This window comes from Mytilus trossulus, chromosome 4, assembly GCF_036588685.1.
Source record: "Mytilus trossulus isolate FHL-02 chromosome 4, PNRI_Mtr1.1.1.hap1, whole genome shotgun sequence".
NCBI lineage: Eukaryota > Metazoa > Mollusca > Bivalvia > Mytilida > Mytilidae > Mytilus > Mytilus trossulus.
Window position 1 is genome coordinate 17,763,638 of NC_086376.1, and position 20,969 is coordinate 17,784,606.

Sequence of the window (20,969 nt, forward strand, 5' to 3'; positions counted from 1 at the left end):
TATAAATCTCTAGCCTAAGTTAGTTTATTTGAGTAGGTGTTGATGATGCAACCTTGGAGGTCGAGTGGTCTAGCCTAAACTGGGCTGCAGTGCATAATGCAAGGCAATTTGTTGCCACAACATCTCAGTAGCGCAAGTTCTGATTATCTGTGCAAAAGAAAACAAAAATTTGCTTTTCAAATCTAACATTATTGGGCTGTTATTTGGACAAAAAATATATATTAATGATTGTAAGCAAGTGCAAGCCAATTGAGAAGTTCTATTAGATTTTAAATAGAAATATGCAATACTATATTTCGCCAGCCAAACAAGCTTATATACATGTAAATATCTTGTATACTTATTGACTGGGTATGAGTGGAATAGTAAGTTAATTGTCACCCAAAATGCAACTATTGCCCTAAGGGGGAGCCAATAGTTGTATATACATGTAAGGAGACAATAAAATAAACTTGTATTCCATCAATATCATATAAACAGACAATAAATGGCAGGGTAGACTTGCTACGTGTCCCTTCCTAATTATGTTTTGTCTCTTTATTTTTTTTAATTTTGCCCCTTTAATAATTTTACTGCTATAACTTGGAGATTACAATTATACTGACATCTGCAGGAGGAAGGGCAATCAGTAGGCTGGCACTTATCAGTAAACATATAAATTAGTAAGAGAGAAAAAATAGAAAGGGAATTGTAGCAAGTCTAATGGCAGGGATAAATCAACTATTGTGATATAAAAAGCAGAACCCCAACCATATACTGTTAAATGTTTACTTGATAAATATTCGGAAATGCTTAGGCTCCTGAACTGCATCAACCATCTTCGCTAGCCAAGTGTTCACATAATCTACAAGAAAACTAATTTATATAAGACCACATTCAAGAAATTAACCATCACATTACATGTACCATGATGCTGAAAGGCTCTGGGGAGAACACTGTGGCATTGAGTGCTGTTTGCAATTGAAACAAATGATTAATGAATATTTCTTCTGCATATTAAACTTTGGAAATCTTCTTGTGCAGTAGTTTCTATTGATTAAAAAATTACCATTATACTGTTTAAAGCCTGTTATCTCCCTTGATTTTGTTGTTAGTTCAAGTACATGTTTCTGGTAAGATTGAAGGAGATTTGTATTGTATATAAAAGGGACAGTATCCCAACACAAACAAAGCACTATTTAACATGCTAAAGATAACATTAGTTCTTCAACATTAGAATTACAAGTGTCTATTAAGGCTCAAAAAGAAAGTAAGAGATCTGCCTTAATAATCTTGACACTGCCATATTTCATGCATTTATTCTTTTTGTGTCTGTCCCAAACAAACTTTTAATCCAGTGATAATTGTAATTGTAATGTATGTACATGTAGGAGTCTGTCTGCTATAAATGTTTATAAAGTGTTAGTTTAGTTTAAACATATTTATTTATAGTGGATTGGGAAACAAGTTTTACAACTTATATTAATCCCTTTCCACTTTGCGGGTGCGAGTGCTGCCTTGTAGCGGCATTAGCCTACTCTTTTTTGAAATCTACAAGGGTGTCTTTAACGTGCAAGAGATATGGCTCTCTCTTAACATGAGTCAGCCCCGATAAAGTGTTACTTGTTATGCCCCGCTGCAGCAGAGCGGGCATTAAGTGTTACCTTTGTCCATCCGTCTATTCATCCGAAATAAGTTTCAATTCCTTAAGGCTTAACAAATGATCATGATGCCCAAACTTGCATATAATATTTTAAAGTTGCATAATTGCTGCAACAGAAATCTGTTCAAAATTTACTTAGTCTAATTATATAAGATCTGTGTTCACCCCTATATAAAATAAAGTTGTCCACATTTTAGTATGGAAAATGCAAGAAATTTTGTGGATCAAAAATTAAAATAGGAGATTGACAAGTAAATTGTTTAAAAGTTGTTTAAATTTGTTTGTTTTGGTTTTGAATAAATTGATCCAAAGGGATGATCGAACAAACAGACACCCTAATTTAAGACCCCCACTTTTTTAAACAGTGGTAAAATTATTATTAATAACAGTTAGATGAAACTTGGTTGTAAAATTTGTATTAAATTTTTATTATTGAATTTGGTTCTGTAGGAGAGTCTGTTTAAGAAAAAGAGACATGTAAATCTAAATGTTAAAGGAATGAAAGGAAATAATAAAGAAGTGTGATAAACCTGGTATCTACTGATAGGATATAAAACAATTTAAGAGTTAATGAAATGTTGTAAATCTAAAATACCTTTGTTTATTGACAAATACCTGCTAACTTTAAATTGTCAAGGTACTATAACTGATAACTATCTAACAACTTTTGATTGAACAATTATCTATTTGTAACAAAATTTTCGTTCTATATGCCTATTGTTTCCTTAAGCTTATAACATCTTAGAAATAGAAGAATGCTTTTTTGATGATTTTTTTTTTATGAACTGCACAGTATGAAATACTTGAAGAAATGTGTTTTAGATCATATATTCCTTGGTTGTTTGGCAATCTTTATTTTTATTTTGTATATATATTAATGGGCTACCTCTATTGTGCTCTATAAATTTTTTTTTTTTTTTTTTCATGAAAAATCTTATATTTAATCGATCATTGTCAATTTTGATTTCACCTGTAGTTGGATGTCAGTGTCACTACAATCAATCCTTACTCATCATGATGAAACAATGTATTCTAAGTGGGGACCACTTACTATATGATAGGTAAGGGCAGATCTGAGGGGGTCTGGGGGTTTGAACCCCCCTCCCCATTTTGAAAATGGCTGTACATTTGTATCTGCCCCTGCGTATGTGAGGCTGGAATAATTTACATTTTTTAGCTTGAAAATGTGAGAATAGGGTAAAACTATCTGAAATGTATGATAAGGTCAATAAAGTTTCTTGTGATATGAAAAGCCCTGTCATTTATCTTTCCACATCCGAAAGTCTTGCTGTAAGTAATATTCCACTTTTCAACACACTACCTGAAACCCAACCAATATGGGAAAAGGTTACATTTTTACTTGCACAATAAATCATGAAAAGGTCATACATTTTTTCAGTTAAATTATATGATAATCGTGGGGGAAGCAGAACCCCAGCAACACCCCAGGGCTCACTATCAATTCAGTATAGATTAAATAAGGACAGATTGCAGTCAAAATAGGCTCAAATCCATGAATATTTGTAAGTCTATAAAACAAAACATTCACAATATTTATAGGTAATATGTTTGATATAAACTTTATGTGATATTTGTTTTGTATAGAAGTTTATTTGTTGAACTTCATATATGTATTATATGTTAAGAAGATAACCATTTTACATTGCTTCAAAGATAAGCGCAGGAGGTATTTTTGCACATTTTGTGAGTCTTGTTAATTTTAGGCAAATCTGTTTATGCTTTTGTACAAAATTTATGTATTTTGCTGGGTAAATTATTCATTCTCATTCTGTATTGGGCAAGGTTATTTAGTTCTTGCAAGGCATGAATTTTCATTTCAAAATTCTCCTTTTCATACTATTAAATAATTGTCCCCTTATTTTTTAATTAAAAGATATAAATTCAAGAGAAGGTATGTCTGGGTCCTGTAGATGCTTCTTTTGTCATATTCTGACCCAGGCTCTTAGTGTCCATGTTCTGGTTTGTGTAAATGAGAATAACTCATTTGCTCATTACATGTATTACAGTGTTGTTACACGCATTAGTATGACTATCAAGTATTTTTTTGGGGTACAGACTTAATTATATATAAAGTCTTTGTATAAATCTCAAACCTCAGTGACGACAGATTTTATATTTGAATGAACTGGCTATTTTCTGAAATAATATTTTTATTCATAAAGATCTGTTGAATAAAATTGTAGAAGCTTAAGCATATGCATGTTTTGAAAAGCGTTAAAACTTTGTATCAACATTAAAAGTAAAAAGATTTAAATTTGCTTTTTTTTTAAATTTTGACTATTAGTCTATTAATTTGAAGTAAAGCATTAATTGTGCACGCACTTACATGTATTTATTACATATAATCATCTGATAAAAGAAAGTTTGCCATAACAAATTATTTTATTTCAAAAAAAGAAATGAATTACAATTATAATGTATAATTGTATTTTAACATTTGTATATTAAAAAGTGACACAGGTCCCTGAGAGCCCTAACATATATATGCTAAAAATGCTGCAATATTTGCATAGTATTTTATTGACTCACTAAGAAGTGTTACTAATCTGTCTTGACTTGCTTTGATAAGTATTTATTGTATTATTAAAATCAACACAAGACAACATTCCAACTTAATATCATAAGTATTACATCTATGTTAATATTCAATACATATTTGATAATTTAAATAAACTTCACTGTCAAATTACATAATTGAGATAATCCAAGGTATTTAAATAATGAAAAAGAACACTAAAAATATGTAATAAATAATTGCATTTTTTAAATACTATGTACCCAATTATTGTATTGATTTCAGTCCTATTTAGTCAGTCAGAGTTATTTCCCTTATCACCTGACACTGTATGATACAGCAATATATAATGTTCCTTAGTATAAATTGTTTTTAAATGAAGTTATATTAGCCTATAGACTATCTTGATCATCACCTATTGTTGTCTATTCACAATCCATACCCAATAGGCTTCTATAGTTACTGGTGTGGAAATGATGTTTTAAACAGAAATATCATCAATTATTAACTAGTTTGCCAAAGATATTTACTCAAATTCTTGGCCATTTTATATTTGTGAAGGTGAAATTTAATTAGAACTGTGTGAAAGATGAAAGAAGTGAGTGGACTTTCTACACCACCTGTTGCTGTGATCATTCACAGGTAAATGACAACTTTCTCTTCTTTTTTTATGAATAGGCATAGTGAAGATTTACTGGCAATACTATGATAATTTCCATTCATAGTTTGAATTTCAGACAATCAAGGAGCAATAGGGTATAATAGATGTAATGGTTTAAAGGAAAGGAAATAGCAAGTAATACATGCATGATTACATTGCAGTGTTCATTTAACTTGAAGTGCTTTTTTTGGGTGGGGGGGACCCAACATTTGAACATCTGGAATGTCATGTAATATGATTGGCCTTATCTTACTGTATTTTAAGGTCCTGTCAGTAATACAATGATACAAGTTGCATGGTGCTTTGATCAAGAAACAAATAATTACGATCTATGCTATTGCTGAGAAGTGTGCAATAGTTGTACATTACATGCTTCATATTTCGAACAGAACAAGTTGTATAAAATTCTACCATAAGCATACAATTTTCTAACTTTGTCCAGTGATATTTAATCATGGAATTAACCGTCCTAACACAGGTAATTTCTTCACCCCTCACCAAAAAATACCACATATCTTTCTCATTCAATCAATTTGGTGAACAAAAAATTTGGTATATATATAAAATGTATACGTAATGTAGTATTCTAAATATCTTGCAACTTGTATCACCATGTACCTCATGAGCCAATAGGGATTCCAAATACCTATACATTTGTATATAAAAACTGAGCATTCATATGCAAATGTTCTGAAATGATTTATATTTTCTGTGTGTGTTTATTAATTTACTTGCTGCATTCTTTCCTTCAGCCAGATTGTCTATTAAAACATCTTCATAAAAGATTAAAATTTCTGTTTGCCCATGCATGTTTAACTTGTACATATATGCCATATGTGAATCTGTAAGGCTGTGTTTTGATGCTGAATTGAGGATTATTCATAAGCAAAAAGACCAGTCATGAAAACAATACTACCTCAAAGAGCATATATAGCACCAGACTCAACTATAGTTGTTAATTTTTGTGTCATTTGGTTTCCTGTGTAGAGTTGTCTCATTGGCAATCATACCATATCTTCTTTTTGCTATTCACAGCAAGTTATGTATTTTTATGCATGCTTTAAACATAGGAGTTTTACTATGTGAGGGCAATAACTAAAATTTGGTAATTTGGTAGAATGTATGAAAATATCCCCTTGGGCCAAATGTTTTATACAATTCAATATTATTATATTAAAGGGTTCAATGCACTTATTTTACCCAGAGATGAAATCGATAAAAACATATAATCTGATAAAATATTCACATTTACAATTAAAATGTATAACCACTGACTCACAGTTACAGCACTTTTGAGATTATCAAATTCTCTGTCTTAAATTCAATAAGCAAAAAGATATCTTATATAGACTGGTGGCTTCTTACTGCTCAGTGAAAAATATTTTATGCTTATTCAGGAATTCATAATTTGTATGTATATAGTATATACACTACTACAAAAGTATGTACTGGGCTAAAATCATTAAATGTAACATATCTGGTTGGTAAAATATTCTGTATAACTGTCTATCAAGGAAAGGATTATCTAAGACACTATGTTTGTAAAGTTCAATCACTAATGACTATTAGTCTTTTTCTTATCCTTTCTTAAAAACTTGTATTACTATGTAGACTGTTCAGAAGTTACCTCAAAATTAGAATAAATACTGCTTTACAGACCTTTGTTTTAATCAAAACCTAAAGTATTTACTGTAATAAGGAGTAAAACTTTCAAATACCATGGAATAAAACCAAAGAGTGGACATCACTATTGAAATAGATAAACATAATATATTGGGAAATCTGTGATGAATTTCTTGATCAAACTGTAAAGGAAATCAAAAGCATGAAAAGAGCAACAGTCAGATTTTTTTGTTGAGATTTGAAACTTCAGAAAATTCAAAATTAGGTACTTATTTATGGTTCAAAGGGAAAAAAGGAGGAAATACAATGCATAATAATGTGCAAGTGATGTGTTACAGTAATTTAATTCATTGATGCAACGTGTTGCATGTATGTGAATCAGTTGTTAACATGAATCATCACCGTTTTATTAAACTTTTTTCCCCAATTTTCAGATCGAGACATGTAACATTAGAATATATATAGCTTATTTTTATTAAAACAGGTGTCCTTTGCCTGTAGTCTTTAGATTTTGGTATCTTTATTTCATAAGGAGACAGATATACTTGGTAATACAACTAAATTTTCTAGTATTTATCCAATGACGTTGTTTGCTATTTATTGTTTTAGGAAATGTTAAAATTCATCAAATCCAATAAAAATGCAGAGGTAGACAAACACATGAGGTACTTTTATTTGTTTTTGTAGGATTTTAATAACTTTTGTTTTTTAATTATGCTAAACATTCTAACTGGCATCTTATTTTGTTTATCTTTTTAGCTATATATATTCTTTTTGTTGTATCAGTTCTTTAATTAATGGGATTAATGGATTTTTTCTTCACTAAATGGAATTGGAATTTATTTAATTCTTATCCTTTTTGGAGGTTGGTTGATAGATAGTGTTTAGGAGTCAAAGTAAATAAATGTATTTAAAACTGTAACTTATTCCCAGTAAGTTATCATTCTTGAAAGTTAATATGTTTTCAACTGTTGAACTACTAATTTTTGATGATTTGTTCAAATTAAAAAAAATAAATAATAGGACCTTGTTAAGAAATGTTATTTGAATGAAGATTTACCGAAAATTCCACTGGATATTTATCTGAATGCATAATCTAACCCTGTAGGGATAGTTATCTTGCAACTGAGGATTTCCAAACACTCTATAAGTAGTCTGCCATCAATAATCAATTCTTTCCTTCAAAGAATGTCCAGGAATGACTGAAACTGACCAGGCTTTGAATCATTGCTGGGCTCTGATTATTATGTAACTTTACCTGCTTTTGATTTGTTTTAATTTTACTGCTGAAACACATTAAGTTACGAAAGCTCTGTTCCAGCAATTGTATTTAGAGTAACTTAGACCTCTTGTCAGTTTTCTCTCTATTACCCAACTGTCAATGCAAGGATTGACTTAAAACTTGTCAAAATACCCTAATCCTCTTGTTTGTGTAGTCTTAACTTGATGATATAAGCTAAGGTAATAGGAAAGATGCCTGATGGTTAAAGAAGAAAATATTTGTTAGTTTTATGGGACAATTCTGAAGTACATAGTTAAAATGTTTACCTAATTAAGTAATAGGTTGGACTGAAGAGGACAAATTTGACTTGAAATTGATAACAACTTCTCAATAAATAGATTAATAGCATGGCCTTGTTTACTTTAGCTGATTGTGTTCTTACTAATATAATTTGAGATTTTGAGACATAAACCCTAATGTGTCAGAAGAGGACAATTTACTAAAATTATGCTCTAAAATTCTATTATTTTGTTGTTTGCTGTCAGCATTATCAGTTATGGTAAATTGAATGTACACATTTATTCTCTAATTGTATGGCACTCCTCTTGATATTATCTGATAAAGAGATTCACACACAAGTATTTCAGTCAGTGATTTTGTTGTGGAAACAAATGCAGCTTTTGAATAACATTCTAGTTTAATAAGCACTCAAGATTAGCAATATGTAAAGCCAAATAGCAATCCTGCTCTGTGTATTATATACTTTTGACTTTAATTTGGGGTTTCCGTAGAGGGCCACCATGCATTTATTTAGACTCGCATTATTAAAAATTTGAACTTCCCTATGAATTTTATATATATATATATATTCCAATCCTTCTAAATTCTATTGTGTCAGATGTAAATCCTCAATCATTCAAAAAATCTAGACAAACTATTGCAAGTAGACTTGAATTTTGATATTATTACTATTCAGGTTTTTAGGTACAAAAGCTTAATTAAAAGTAATTCCCTTGAGACAACTCTGCTAAACTTGATATTAAATTAGAATTTCAATGTAAGGGAGATAAATCTATCCTAATTTCAGCTTGAGTTCTAATAAACATTTGTTGTACAGTGTGTTAAATGCTAGGTACAAATTTTAAATTTTAATGACATTGTAGGTATAAAGAGCAACTGTTTAATTCAAGTGTCATTAAAGTGGTTATTTTTAAATTCTTTGTGTAGTGAATATTTCAGTGGGGTTGAAAAATTATTGTTTTGGTATTAAAATATAAGCCTTTTGGAGAGGAATTATAATTTTGATGAACTTAAGGTTTGATGTAGATCGTTTAATAGTTGTTTTGGTTCTATTGATATTTAGTTTAATCTTTATATATGATAGTTTCATAAGATTTCACAGGTTATTAATAATATATGGAATGCTATTAGTTGATGCAACAATGAGACTATGAGTGCAATGCATTAGGCTAAAATCTAATAAAACCAAACACATGAGATCAATCTTCATGAAAGCTAAATGATAATTGAGATGTTTCATTGGTTCGTTTTTAAATATAGTCATATATATATACTCAGAAAGGATAAGTATAACAGAATTACAGTTGTAAGTTGCCTAATTTAGGCATACATATACTTGACGAATTTTACATTCAGTTGAATTGGCTTAAGATAGACATGATCAACAACAAAGGAAGTTTTTAACAACCTTGCCTTGCTATACAGCCGTGATCAAAGTAACGAGCTCGATGTTGTCCTTATAAACAGCAAATTGTTCAGTGAAGTTAATTCCAAGATGTTAACGTTGAAGTCATTTAATTTATATTAAGTGGTCTGTTTTTGTTACTTTAATAAATGTTCTGTTTTTAAAAAAATATTATATTGCCTTCAGGGCATTTAAGCATTTGCTTTTGAATTTCAAACATGGTCAACCTAACCTTTGTGGAGGATTTTGATACAATTTAAAGGTGAGGTTAAAAGCATCTTGTGATCATGTTTAAAACCAATTTTATTTATTATAGATTTCGATGGGAATAATGTCCTTGCAAATGCAAAGTGTGTGGAAATGATCTTTCTTCAATAATCATAATGTTTTCAACCATCAAGTTCATGTAATATTTCGATAAAAATTTGTATGAAAAGTTTGTATGAACAATATCTCAACAGAGTTTGAAAACCAGAAATAGGAATAATGTCGTAAAAATTCAAAGCTTGTTAAAAATTTACCTTGCAAGTGTCCTCATGGTTACCCAATGAAGAGTATCATGAAGAAACTTTGCAAATTTACTAGGTGCTTTATTTATACTTTATCAAACTTAATGGTGTTGGGGTGAACACAACAACAGCCATTGTCTGTATAATAAACAGTATTACTTTGACAATTTGCCTAATTTTGGAAGCACATCCTAAGGTAAAACTGGTATAGTGCATTATTAATATTCTAGAATTTGAATTTAATGGACTTAGACTGAAAAGTTTGAGTGCTTTCTCATTATTTCAACATTCCACCACTAAATTGAATATTTCTTACGTTTGATTTTATGCACATCCTGTTTTATTTGTTATCTACTTGAATACACTTAATTTTGTCTACTTCATACACCATTATGTTTTAAGCTATAGTGTTATGATATTGTAATTATTATGTTTATTTATGTTGGCCTAATTTGTTTTGTATGGCCTGATAGTTGTTTACCAAATAATCTTATAACTGTGCAGTTTAGGAATCACTGGAACAATAACAGAATGATTAGAACTTTCTAGAATGATCCTAATAAAAGATGCGTAATTTAAACTTCTACGTTATTCCAGAAACTTCCGTTGTAACTTTCCAGGATTTTCCACAATGTTCCGTTCTAGCGTGTTCTAGAATAATCCGTCACAACTATATATATACAGACACTAAAGTTAAACTCTCATAATTAAACTTGGACATAGACATTGATAGACATTAGTATTCACAGCATTTGGATTGACACTTTTATTCTACAAACAACATCATACTGGAGTGTGACATTAGTAGTGAACGTAATATTCAAATTGGATTCCGAAAGATTTCCGGATACAGATAAAGATAACAGATTGGACTCATATTTTGACAGTTAAGTTAACAGTAATATTTGTGTAATACCTTTTGTAAACTTTTGTATATTAAATATTGTTAAATTTTACTATTGATTTGTGTCTTTTGTTGGCTACAATTTAAAGGCGATTTCTGGCCGTAACAGAAATTGGGGGCTCGTCCGGGATACTGAACATATTTTATTCAAAATTTGTTAAATATTTTTATTATAACTAGCCAACAAAATTCTACAAAATGGCATTTGATGCTGGTAAATTTTTGAAAACGCCAGACCTGGAGAGTTTTGATAATTTAAAGAAAGAGGAATTAGTGTTGCTTGCTAAACAATTGAAATTAGTTTTTAAAGTATCTATGAGAAAACAAATTATAAAAAATTTGGTTATTGACAAATTAGTTGAATCAGAAATTTTAGGTGAAGAGGCTCTTGATCTTAAGGTCGAAAATGTTGACGCCTTTAAATTAAAACAGCTTGAATTAGAACATAAACTTAAATTAAAAGAACTGGAAATGAAGGAGACTGAGAAAATAAAAGAACTGGAAATGAAGGAAAGATTGGAAATGGATAAAAAAGAAAAGGAAGATGAATTTAAATTAAAAGAACTTGAAATGAGAGAAAGGCTAGAGATGGAAAAACTGAAAATTGAAATGGTCAAAGAAGAAAGCAACACTAAAGTCCAGCCAAAATCAGATTATTTTGATGCAGCAAAAAATATACGTTTGGTACCAAAATTTTGTGAAAAAACAGTCGACAAATATTTTCCACAGTTTGAGAAAATTGCTAATAATTTGAAATGGCCAATGCCGTATTGGACTACGATGCTGCAAAGTGTTTTTGAGGGTAAGGCAGCTGAAATATACTCCGCACTTCCATCAGAAAAAAGTTCTGATTATGACACTGTGAAACAGGAAGTTTTGAAAGCCTATGAGCTAGTACCAGAAGCATATAGACAGAAATTTAGATCTTATAAAAAGTTTGATTCGCAAACCTATGTGGAATTTGCTCGGGAAAAAGAAGATCTATTTGATAAATGGCTTACTTCAAAGAAAACAAATAACAATTTTGATCACCTAAGACAATTGATGTTATTAGAAGAGTTCAAACAATGTGTTCATTCAGAATTAAAAACACATTTAGACGACAAAACTGTTGAGTCAATACATGATGCAGCTGTTATATCAGATAATTATACTCTTTCACATAAAAGAAGTTTCAAGGGTCAAAATGTTAATACTTCCAGTGGAACTTACAAAAATCAAAGCACTGATCATACTGATAGTAAGCCTGTTCCACAGAATAAGAGTCAGTCCAGTTATAATATGTCTAGTTCAAAATTTGATACTTTTGAGAAGAAGTCACTGACTTGTGCTTATTGTAAGAAGACTGGTCACCTGATGGCTGATTGTTTTAGACTCCAAAAGAAGAATGAACGAGATAATAAGCCGAAGACCAGTGCATGTACGACACCTTACATTTCCAGTGCGTTGGAATGTCCTGCGAGTCAGGCTTTTAAGTCCAGTTTTTGTGATTATATGGAGGAATATAAACCCTTTATGTCTGATGGGTTTGTTGCTATTGTTGATGATACCACTCTTCAGCCTATTAAGATTTTACGAGACACTGGAGCTTCTCAGTCTTTATTGTTAGAAGGTGTGTTGCCTTTGTCCGAGAAGACTTCTGTTGGTGCCTCCGTTTTGTTACAAGGTGTAGAGTTAGGTTGTATAGATGTTCCTCTCCATCGTATTTATCTGAAGTCAGATTTGATAACTGGACCAGTTATTGTGGGTGTTCGTCCTAATCTCCCTGTTGAGGGTGTTACATTATTGCTAGGAAATGATCTAGCTAGGAACAAAGTGGTTGCTGAACCAATTGTTACCAGTGAACCGGTGGTGGATGTTAAATCACCTGAAGATGATGCTGAATTGTATCCAGCTTGTGTTGTTACTAGGGCGATGGCTAGAAAACAACAAAATGAGAATTTGCAAGAAGACAAGTTTGATTACATGGACCTTTCTGACACTTTTATAGCTGACATTGAAGGTCCTGGTAGCTCAGAAAAGGCCATTACAAAACCACCTAGTGTTAACAAGAATGTTATTATGCCATGGCCAGACGTTAACAGCCATTCATTAGACCGAAAGAATTTATCTGAAGAACAACATAAAGACCCTGAGATTCTCCAGCTCAGCCTGAGAGCTCAACCACAGGACGAAGCAGATAAAGTGGCCGAATGCTATTACCATCAGGACGGCATTTTAATGAGGAAGTGGAGGCCTCCTGATGCTACCCCAGAGGAGGAATGGAGAGTGGTGTACCAAGTGGTGGTGCCTAAAGTTTATAGGCAAGAAATTATTGGTCTTGCCCATGACACACCCTTGGCTGGACACTTAGGTATCAGGAAGACTTGCCTTAAGATCTTGCAGCATTTCTACTGGCCCAGACTTAGAAATGATGTCGCAGAATACTGCAAATCATGTCATATATGCCAGGTTGTTGGTAAGCCTAACCAGAAAATACCACCAGCACCACTTCTGCCTATTCCAGCCTTTGACGAACCTTTCAGCAGAGTTTTAATTGACTGCGTTGGACCTTTACCAAAGACCAAGACCGGAAATGCGTATTTATTGACAATCATGTGTACATCTACTCGCTTTCCTGAGGCTATTCCGCTCAGAAATATCAAGACACCTACTATCGTCAAAGCTTTGATCAAATTTTTCACATTAGTAGGACTTCCTAAGTCTATACAGTCCGACCAGGGATCAAATTTCATGTCAGGTTTATTTCAGCAAGTCGTGTACCAGTTAGGGATTGCTCAGTACAGATCAAGTGCTTACCATCCAGAATCTCAAGGTGCCTTAGAACGTTTTCATCAAACATTGAAGAACATGATTAGAACTTTTTGTCTTCAATTTGACAGAGACTGGGATGATGGAGTTCATTTTCTACTTTTTGCGGTCCGAGAGGCTGTTCAAGAATCCCTTGGATTTAGTCCCTTTGAATTGGTATTTGGTCATACTGTAAGAGGACCGTTAAAATTGATTAAGGAAAAGTGGCTTACTGAACATACTGACTTGAATCTTTTAGACTATGTATCTAGATTTAAAGAAAAACTGTATACTGCTTGTCAAATTGCTCAGAAAAACTTGAAAAATGTACAAAACAAGATGAAAATATGGTATGATAAAGATGCCAGGGACAGAGTTTTTGAGCCTGGTGATAAGGTACTTGTGTTTTTGCCAGTCCCTGGACATCCTTTACAGGCTAAATATTGTGGTCCTTATACAATAGAGAGTAAAATTAATGATTTGAATTATATTGTAAAAACTCCAGGTCGGCGCAAACAAAATAGAGTGTGTCATATTAATATGCTAAAACCATATTTTGAGCGTACTAATGTACCATGTGATAGTAAACCAGTTGCCACTTTAGGCATGGTTAAATTTGAGAACAATCATGACAAACCAGATGTAATTGAACCAACTTTTAGTTGTAAATCTATGGAAGAGACAGTTAGATTGAAAAATTCAGAAATTTTGTCAAATTTAGATTCAAAACTTGCACATCTGTCTTTTGATCGTAGAGAAGAAATAAAAACTTTGGTATTTTCTTTTAAAAATCTTTTTCCAGATGTGCCAAACAAAACCACTGCTGTTTGTCATGATGTTGATGTCGGAGATGCTTCTCCAATTAAGCAACATCCTTACAGGCTCAATCCACTCAAACTTGAAGTTATGAGAAAAGAAATTAAATATATGCTTGACAATGATATTATTGAGCCGAGTAACAGTGAATGGAGCTCTCCTTGTCTCCTTGTGCCAAAACCAGATAAAACCTTTCGTTTCGTGACTGATTTCAGAAAAGTAAATTCAGTCTCAAAATCTGATTCCTATCCGATTCCAAGGATAGACGATTGTATTGACAATATTGGTCAAGCAAAATTTGTGAGCAAATTTGATTTATTGAAAGGTTATTGGCAAGTTCCATTGACACAGAGAGCTCGTGAAATATCAGCTTTTGTTACACCAGATGGCTTATTTCAATATACTGTAATGCCGTTTGGCATGAAAAGTGCTCCAGCTACATTTCAAAGAATGATCAATAATGTTATAAAAGATTTAGACTGTTGTTATGCTTATATTGATGATCTAATTGTATGTAGTGATAGCTGGGAACAGCATTTAACACATTTGTATGATACTTTTGATAGATTGTCAAAATCAAATTTGACTGTTAATCTTGGTAAAAGTGAATTTTGTCAGGCCACTGTTGATTATTTAGGGCATACAGTTGGCCAAGGTCAAGTAAAACCTATAATGGCTAAAGTGGAAGCTATTTCCAAATTTCCTCCTCCTACAAATAGAAAACAACTTATGAGATATTTAGGCATGATTGGATTTTACAGGAAATTTTGTTCAAATTTTGCTACTGTTGTTCAACCATTGACTCATCTTTTACGAAAAGACTCTAAATTTATCTGGAGTGAAAATTGTCAAAACGCTTTTGAAAATAGCAAATCACTTTTAATTAATAGTCCAGTTCTGATTACTCCAGACTTTGAAAAACAATTTAAACTTGCCGTTGATGCAAGCGATGTAGGAATAGGAGCTGTTTTATATCAAGAGACAGATGATAATGTTGAAAAACCTATATCATATTTTTCTAAGAAATTAAATAAACATCAGAAAAATTATTCAACTATTGAAAAAGAGTGTTTTGCAATGTTGTCAGCACTTCAACATTTTGATGTATATTTGAATCCCACTGTATATCCTATTCTTGTTTATACTGATCATAATCCTCTCACCTTCATGCATAAAATGAGAAACAAGAATCAGAGGTTGACTAGGTGGAGTTTATTGTTACAGGAATATGATGTAATTGTAAAACATATTAAGGGTAAAGATAATGTAATAGCTGATGCTTTATCTAGAGCTTATTAAATCACTTTGTATATATTATGTATTTTTGTTCATATTATTCATGATAAGTTTTTGTTACACTAAAACTTCTTTTAAGGGGGGAGGTGTTATGATATTGTAATTATTATGTTTATTTATGTTGGCCTAATTTGTTTTGTATGGCCTGATAGTTGTTTACCAAATAATCTTATAACTGTGCAGTTTAGGAATCACTGGAACAATAACAGAATGATTAGAACTTTCTAGAATGATCCTAATAAAAGATGCGTAATTTAAACTTCTACGTTATTCCAGAAACTTCCGTTGTAACTTTCCAGGATTTTCCACAATGTTCCGTTCTAGCGTGTTCTAGAATAATCCGTCACAACTATATATATACAGACACTAAAGTTAAACTCTCATAATTAAACTTGGACATAGACATTGATAGACATTAGTATTCACAGCATTTGGATTGACACTTTTATTCTACAAACAACATCATACTGGAGTGTGACATTAGTAGTGAACGTAATATTCAAATTGGATTCCGAAAGATTTCCGGATACAGATAAAGATAACAGATTGGACTCATATTTTGACAGTTAAGTTAACAGTAATATTTGTGTAATACCTTTTGTAAACTTTTGTATATTAAATATTGTTAAATTTTACTATTGATTTGTGTCTTTTGTTGGCTACAATTTAAAGGCGATTTCTGGCCGTAACAATAGGCCTATTGATATTTTTAGTTAGAATTGATACATATTTACTCTGAATAAGTCGAGGTTTGATTGTCATTAGAAGATATTTGTATCAAGTTTATCTCAGTTTTCAAAAAGTTGAAAAGAAATATTAAACTGAATTGATACTAACAAATTATACATTTGTCAGCATTTACTGGCCCTGTGTCCCTTGTTAGAGGTCATCAATGTCTATGTGTTTATTTATTGCATGCATATATAAAGAACCAGGAGTAAACATGGTTTGACATTTGTGAGCTATGTGTTTTCTTAATCAAATGCATTTACAAATATTTGACATCTTCTTGGACTCTTGTTGTTAAATTATATATGGGTGCCGCCAGTTGTGTTTATTTAAACTTATTGTGATGATATATTTGTTTCATTGCTGTACATCTTACATATTCTGTTATTTCTGTCCCAAGCCTATTATTGTAGGGGGGTGTTCTTTTCCCTATCTGTGCATTTGTCTCTATGTCTGCCTTTCCCTTATCAAAGTTTTGGTTAATTATGTTTTTTAACCGTTTTATATACATGCCAAATAAGGTTTTTGACCCATTCAATGCACATTTTTCACAGAATGACAACATATTTGTATAGACTTAGATCTATTATACTGGTACTTCCTCGGCTATACTCTCTTACTCCTATAACATTTGTTTTGCCATTGACTTTTACCTATAATTGTTTGTAATCATTTACATGGTGGTATTAGTCCAAAGAAAGGATAGCCTAATCATGTTTATTTTAACTCTGACTTAATCCTAACAATATCATGATCAGGTGTAAATAGTCTGTTTACATTTTATATCAATTCTAATTCATATCAAATTGTTTCTGAACAAAGAAAACAAACAGTTTCCATTCATACAATCAAAATGCGACAATCTTTTCTTTATTATCACAAGTATTTAATTTAGCTTTGTGTAAGATTTTTTTTTGTCTTGGGATAAAACTTTGCTTTAGCTGTTTGGTCAGTTTGGTGACCATTATAGACCTAATCACATTTATATATGGGCTACAGAGGCATGTAACAACCTATTGATGACAGGACCTTTTATCACGGATCATAATTGTCAAACTGGTATTCGGTTCACTGATCCTTTGATTCAATGAACTGAAGTTACTTGATACTTACCCGATCAAAGAAACGATAAAACTTATTGTATTGTATTGATTGGGATGTATTAAAGCTTTCAGGATGGTTCAGATGGGACCAAGAAAACTTCCGTAAGTTCACAGAATTTTTGTACCATATAAATATTATGTTTGCAATTGTCTTTTAAATTTCGTCAATTAATTTACACTATGTCTTTCAAGTTTCTTTGTTTGGGTTGATAATTTCAATACAATTTGTATCAAAATGCAAATAATTTTTTATAAAGTGGACATTTAACATATGTTAAACCTTATTCTCTTCTATAACTATGTCTATACATGCCTAACATGGGTGTTTGGAAGTAAAGAACTACAAATGAACCTTATAATTGATAGGGACTGATATTTATGTTATGTTACATTTTGATCATTTATTCAATAATGTCGATAAATGTTCATAATTAGAAAAAAATATTCTGTCTGATGTTTTTTTTAAAAGTTAATATTTGATTTTTCTTTCTTAAGTTTGTTTTTGCTACTGTAGATCTTTGTAGTGCATTATTATTTATCTGTTTGTCGAATCTTTGGAGGGCTTTAATTTGTATAGTTGTGTTTGCTGAATCCTTGCCATTGTTCTCCTCACAATTTTCAAATAGCACCATATAAACTTAACATAGCACTGGTTTCCAAAAAAAAAATATAGCATCACATTGGCCCCTATACATTCTATGACTTAATCATCCAAGATAGCACCATGGTAGAAAATATAGCATTAGGGTACCATAGTCCTTTGATATAAGGCCCTCATGAGAAAATGTACACTGCTGCTGTGAACAGTTTATGTGTTTGCTGGATCCTGAGAGGACTTTGTTTATGTATTCGCTGGATTCTTGCATGTAACATAACTTATCTGTTTGCTGGATCCGTGGAAGGCTTTGCAAATGTATTTATTTGGCATTATGCATACATGTATTTGGTGCATTCTTGCATATCATTGCATGTGTTTGCTGCATTTAAAGCCTGCTTGTACTGATGTCGAACCAGAAATAGAATTTAACAACTTGTTCTAAACTTATTATAACTTTATAACCCATGACTAAAATACCTTTTATTACATACAGCCTAATAGGCTTCCATAAAATGTCTGTTAAAGACTTTAACTTTAATGTGTTGTCACCTGTGTAAGATAGGTCAATCTATACTAATTACATCCATCGTTAAACACACGACTGATTATTAACAGTTATTAGGTGTTCATTTAAAATATTATTTATGTGTTAAATGATTTATTTAATTATCAATTTAGATGAATTCTTTTGATTATTTTGATCCACATACTGTTTTCTACTTCATGACAAATTTCTGACAAGGGTCCAGTGTAATTTCTCCTTAATAGTCCATAGTTCACAGCATTTTATAATTTTGATTAATTTTAGGTAAATAAACCAAAGGATGAAACCTTTCTTATAATCCTTTCTTGATTATTGATTGATTGACCTTTTAAATTATGATCCAAATTCACAAATCCGGGATCCATCTTGTTTTGGTACATTGATGCTTAAATGATGGCTGCTTAGTATGTTTCTTCATTATTGATCAACAATATTAATATGAATTGGAATTCACTTTTATTTTATGTTTGTGAGATTTAATTATGAGACTCAGGGGCATAACTATTATTGAATTACAAATGATATTCTTTAAGAAATTCTTTTATAATGGAGCAATAGAATTATTTGGTATTAATGAAATGCAATATAAATATTCATGTCAGACTTATTCAGGATAAATAAGCATTGTAATGGGCTTATTTCACTGGACCTTCAAAATAAAAACTGATTTGAATTTTAATATTGTATGATAAATAAAGGAATTAAACATCATAGACAATCTATAAATCTTTTATACCATTCTTTCATGAATTGTCATGTATTTGTAATCCAACTTTGGTCCAGTAGGTTTAAAAAGGCTCAAATTAAATGATAATGAGAATTCAGTGTCAGTTTATAGCATTCTTCTGAACTTGTGAAATATTGGCCACTGGACATAAAGCTTGATTTGTTACATGTCAAAATTCCTCATTTAATAGGGACAAAAATGTGTGTCAATCATATTTATAAATCTCACTAAGTCTTACAGTTGTTGATAAAGTGACTTAGTTATATGTTCAAAAGTCAGTTCCCTGCAATACATGTAACTAGCAAACATGTACATCACTGGCATGACAACAAAACCACTTGTTACTCAATATAACAATATTTGAGATTTTCTGCTATGGTATGTCCCAATGATTGATAAAGTTAAATGACCTCTGTAAAATACTAGAAAGCATGATCAGTCTACAAGTCACAATAAGTTTTGTCATCCATTCATTCTGTGTAATATAGAGAAGTGGGGAAGCTGACAAGATCCCCCTGCGGTACTGCCAGAATCCCCCGCAGTAGTTTGTCACTATACTTGACATATTCCCACATATCATTCCATTAATAGCCTCCATAATCAAACAGTGGTGAAATATTGCAGTGTGTCAGCATGGTAGTCATTTGCTTTGGAAATATCAAAAATAATTGGTTACCATGGAAGCATGACATGTGCACAAAACGCAGAAAAGTTAGATAGAATTGTATATGTTTATATAATTGTTTGATTAGAATACAGGGTTAGTTAACATCAGATATTGGCAGAATTCTGTATCAGTGTTTATAATCAGTTGTCTTATCAAATACATGTACATATTTCTAACTTATTTATAAAATGATTTGTGTTAAAATTAGAAAAGAATGTAACAGATTAATTTCACTATAGTTCATAGATCTTAATTTGGCTCTGTTTTGTTACACAACATCTACAATGAAAAGAAAAAAGGACTTTCATTTGTTTAGTAAATGTATTTGCTATTTTATTTTCTGAAGAACATTGATTGCATCTTTGAAAAGCATCGAAGCAAAAAAAAGGAAAATATTTTGGGACATTGATGCTTAAACAACCTAGGAAGAACATTGATTTAACTGTACTGAGAATTCATTATGATTCTAGGGATTCCACTTTTCATGGATTTCTTAGTTAATAGAGGTGAACAAAATATTTCAATCTTCAACAAAGTACAAATTATCTTTCGGCTTGTATGCAGACCTTAGTAAAACCATTAAATTAATTATCTATTAATTATCTATATCAAGAAAATACAAACTTTCCTCAATCCACGAATATTGGTATCCACTGAAATGACTGAATCCTTAGTACAGTATACAGTAGTACCTGGTATTTGCTTTGCCGACTTTTTTGTTTACATCACATTTTCTGCTACACATGTAGCTAGGGTCACAGACTCACAGTAAAAAAACTTCTCATGCTTATTATTTTTAACATAAAATCCTTAATTAATTACTTTTTATCTGCTTCTAATTTTTAAGATTGGACTACTTTTCTGTAAATTTACATTTCTAACAGATTTGTAACTCCT

General features: G+C 31.3%; 1 protein-coding gene across 6 annotated transcripts in view; it reads left to right on the forward strand.

Moving 5' to 3' along the window:
* The window catches only part of LOC134714799 (homer protein homolog 2-like), a 48,027-nt gene that overhangs the window by 322 nt on the left and 26,736 nt on the right, over positions 1–20,969 (forward strand). Inside the window, exon 1 of one of the 6 annotated variants that reach the window (XM_063576371.1) lies at positions 4,583–4,820. The exons of 3 other annotated variants lie outside the window; for them this stretch is intronic. In XM_063576371.1, coding sequence (XP_063432441.1) covers positions 4,768–4,820 — 53 coding nt within the window. In that variant the 5' untranslated portion in view covers positions 4,583–4,767. Of the gene's footprint in view, positions 1–4,582; positions 4,821–7,071; positions 7,128–17,308; positions 17,639–20,969 lie in introns of those variants that run through there. 2 more of the 6 variants (XM_063576372.1, XM_063576374.1) reach the window with 2 other exon arrangements.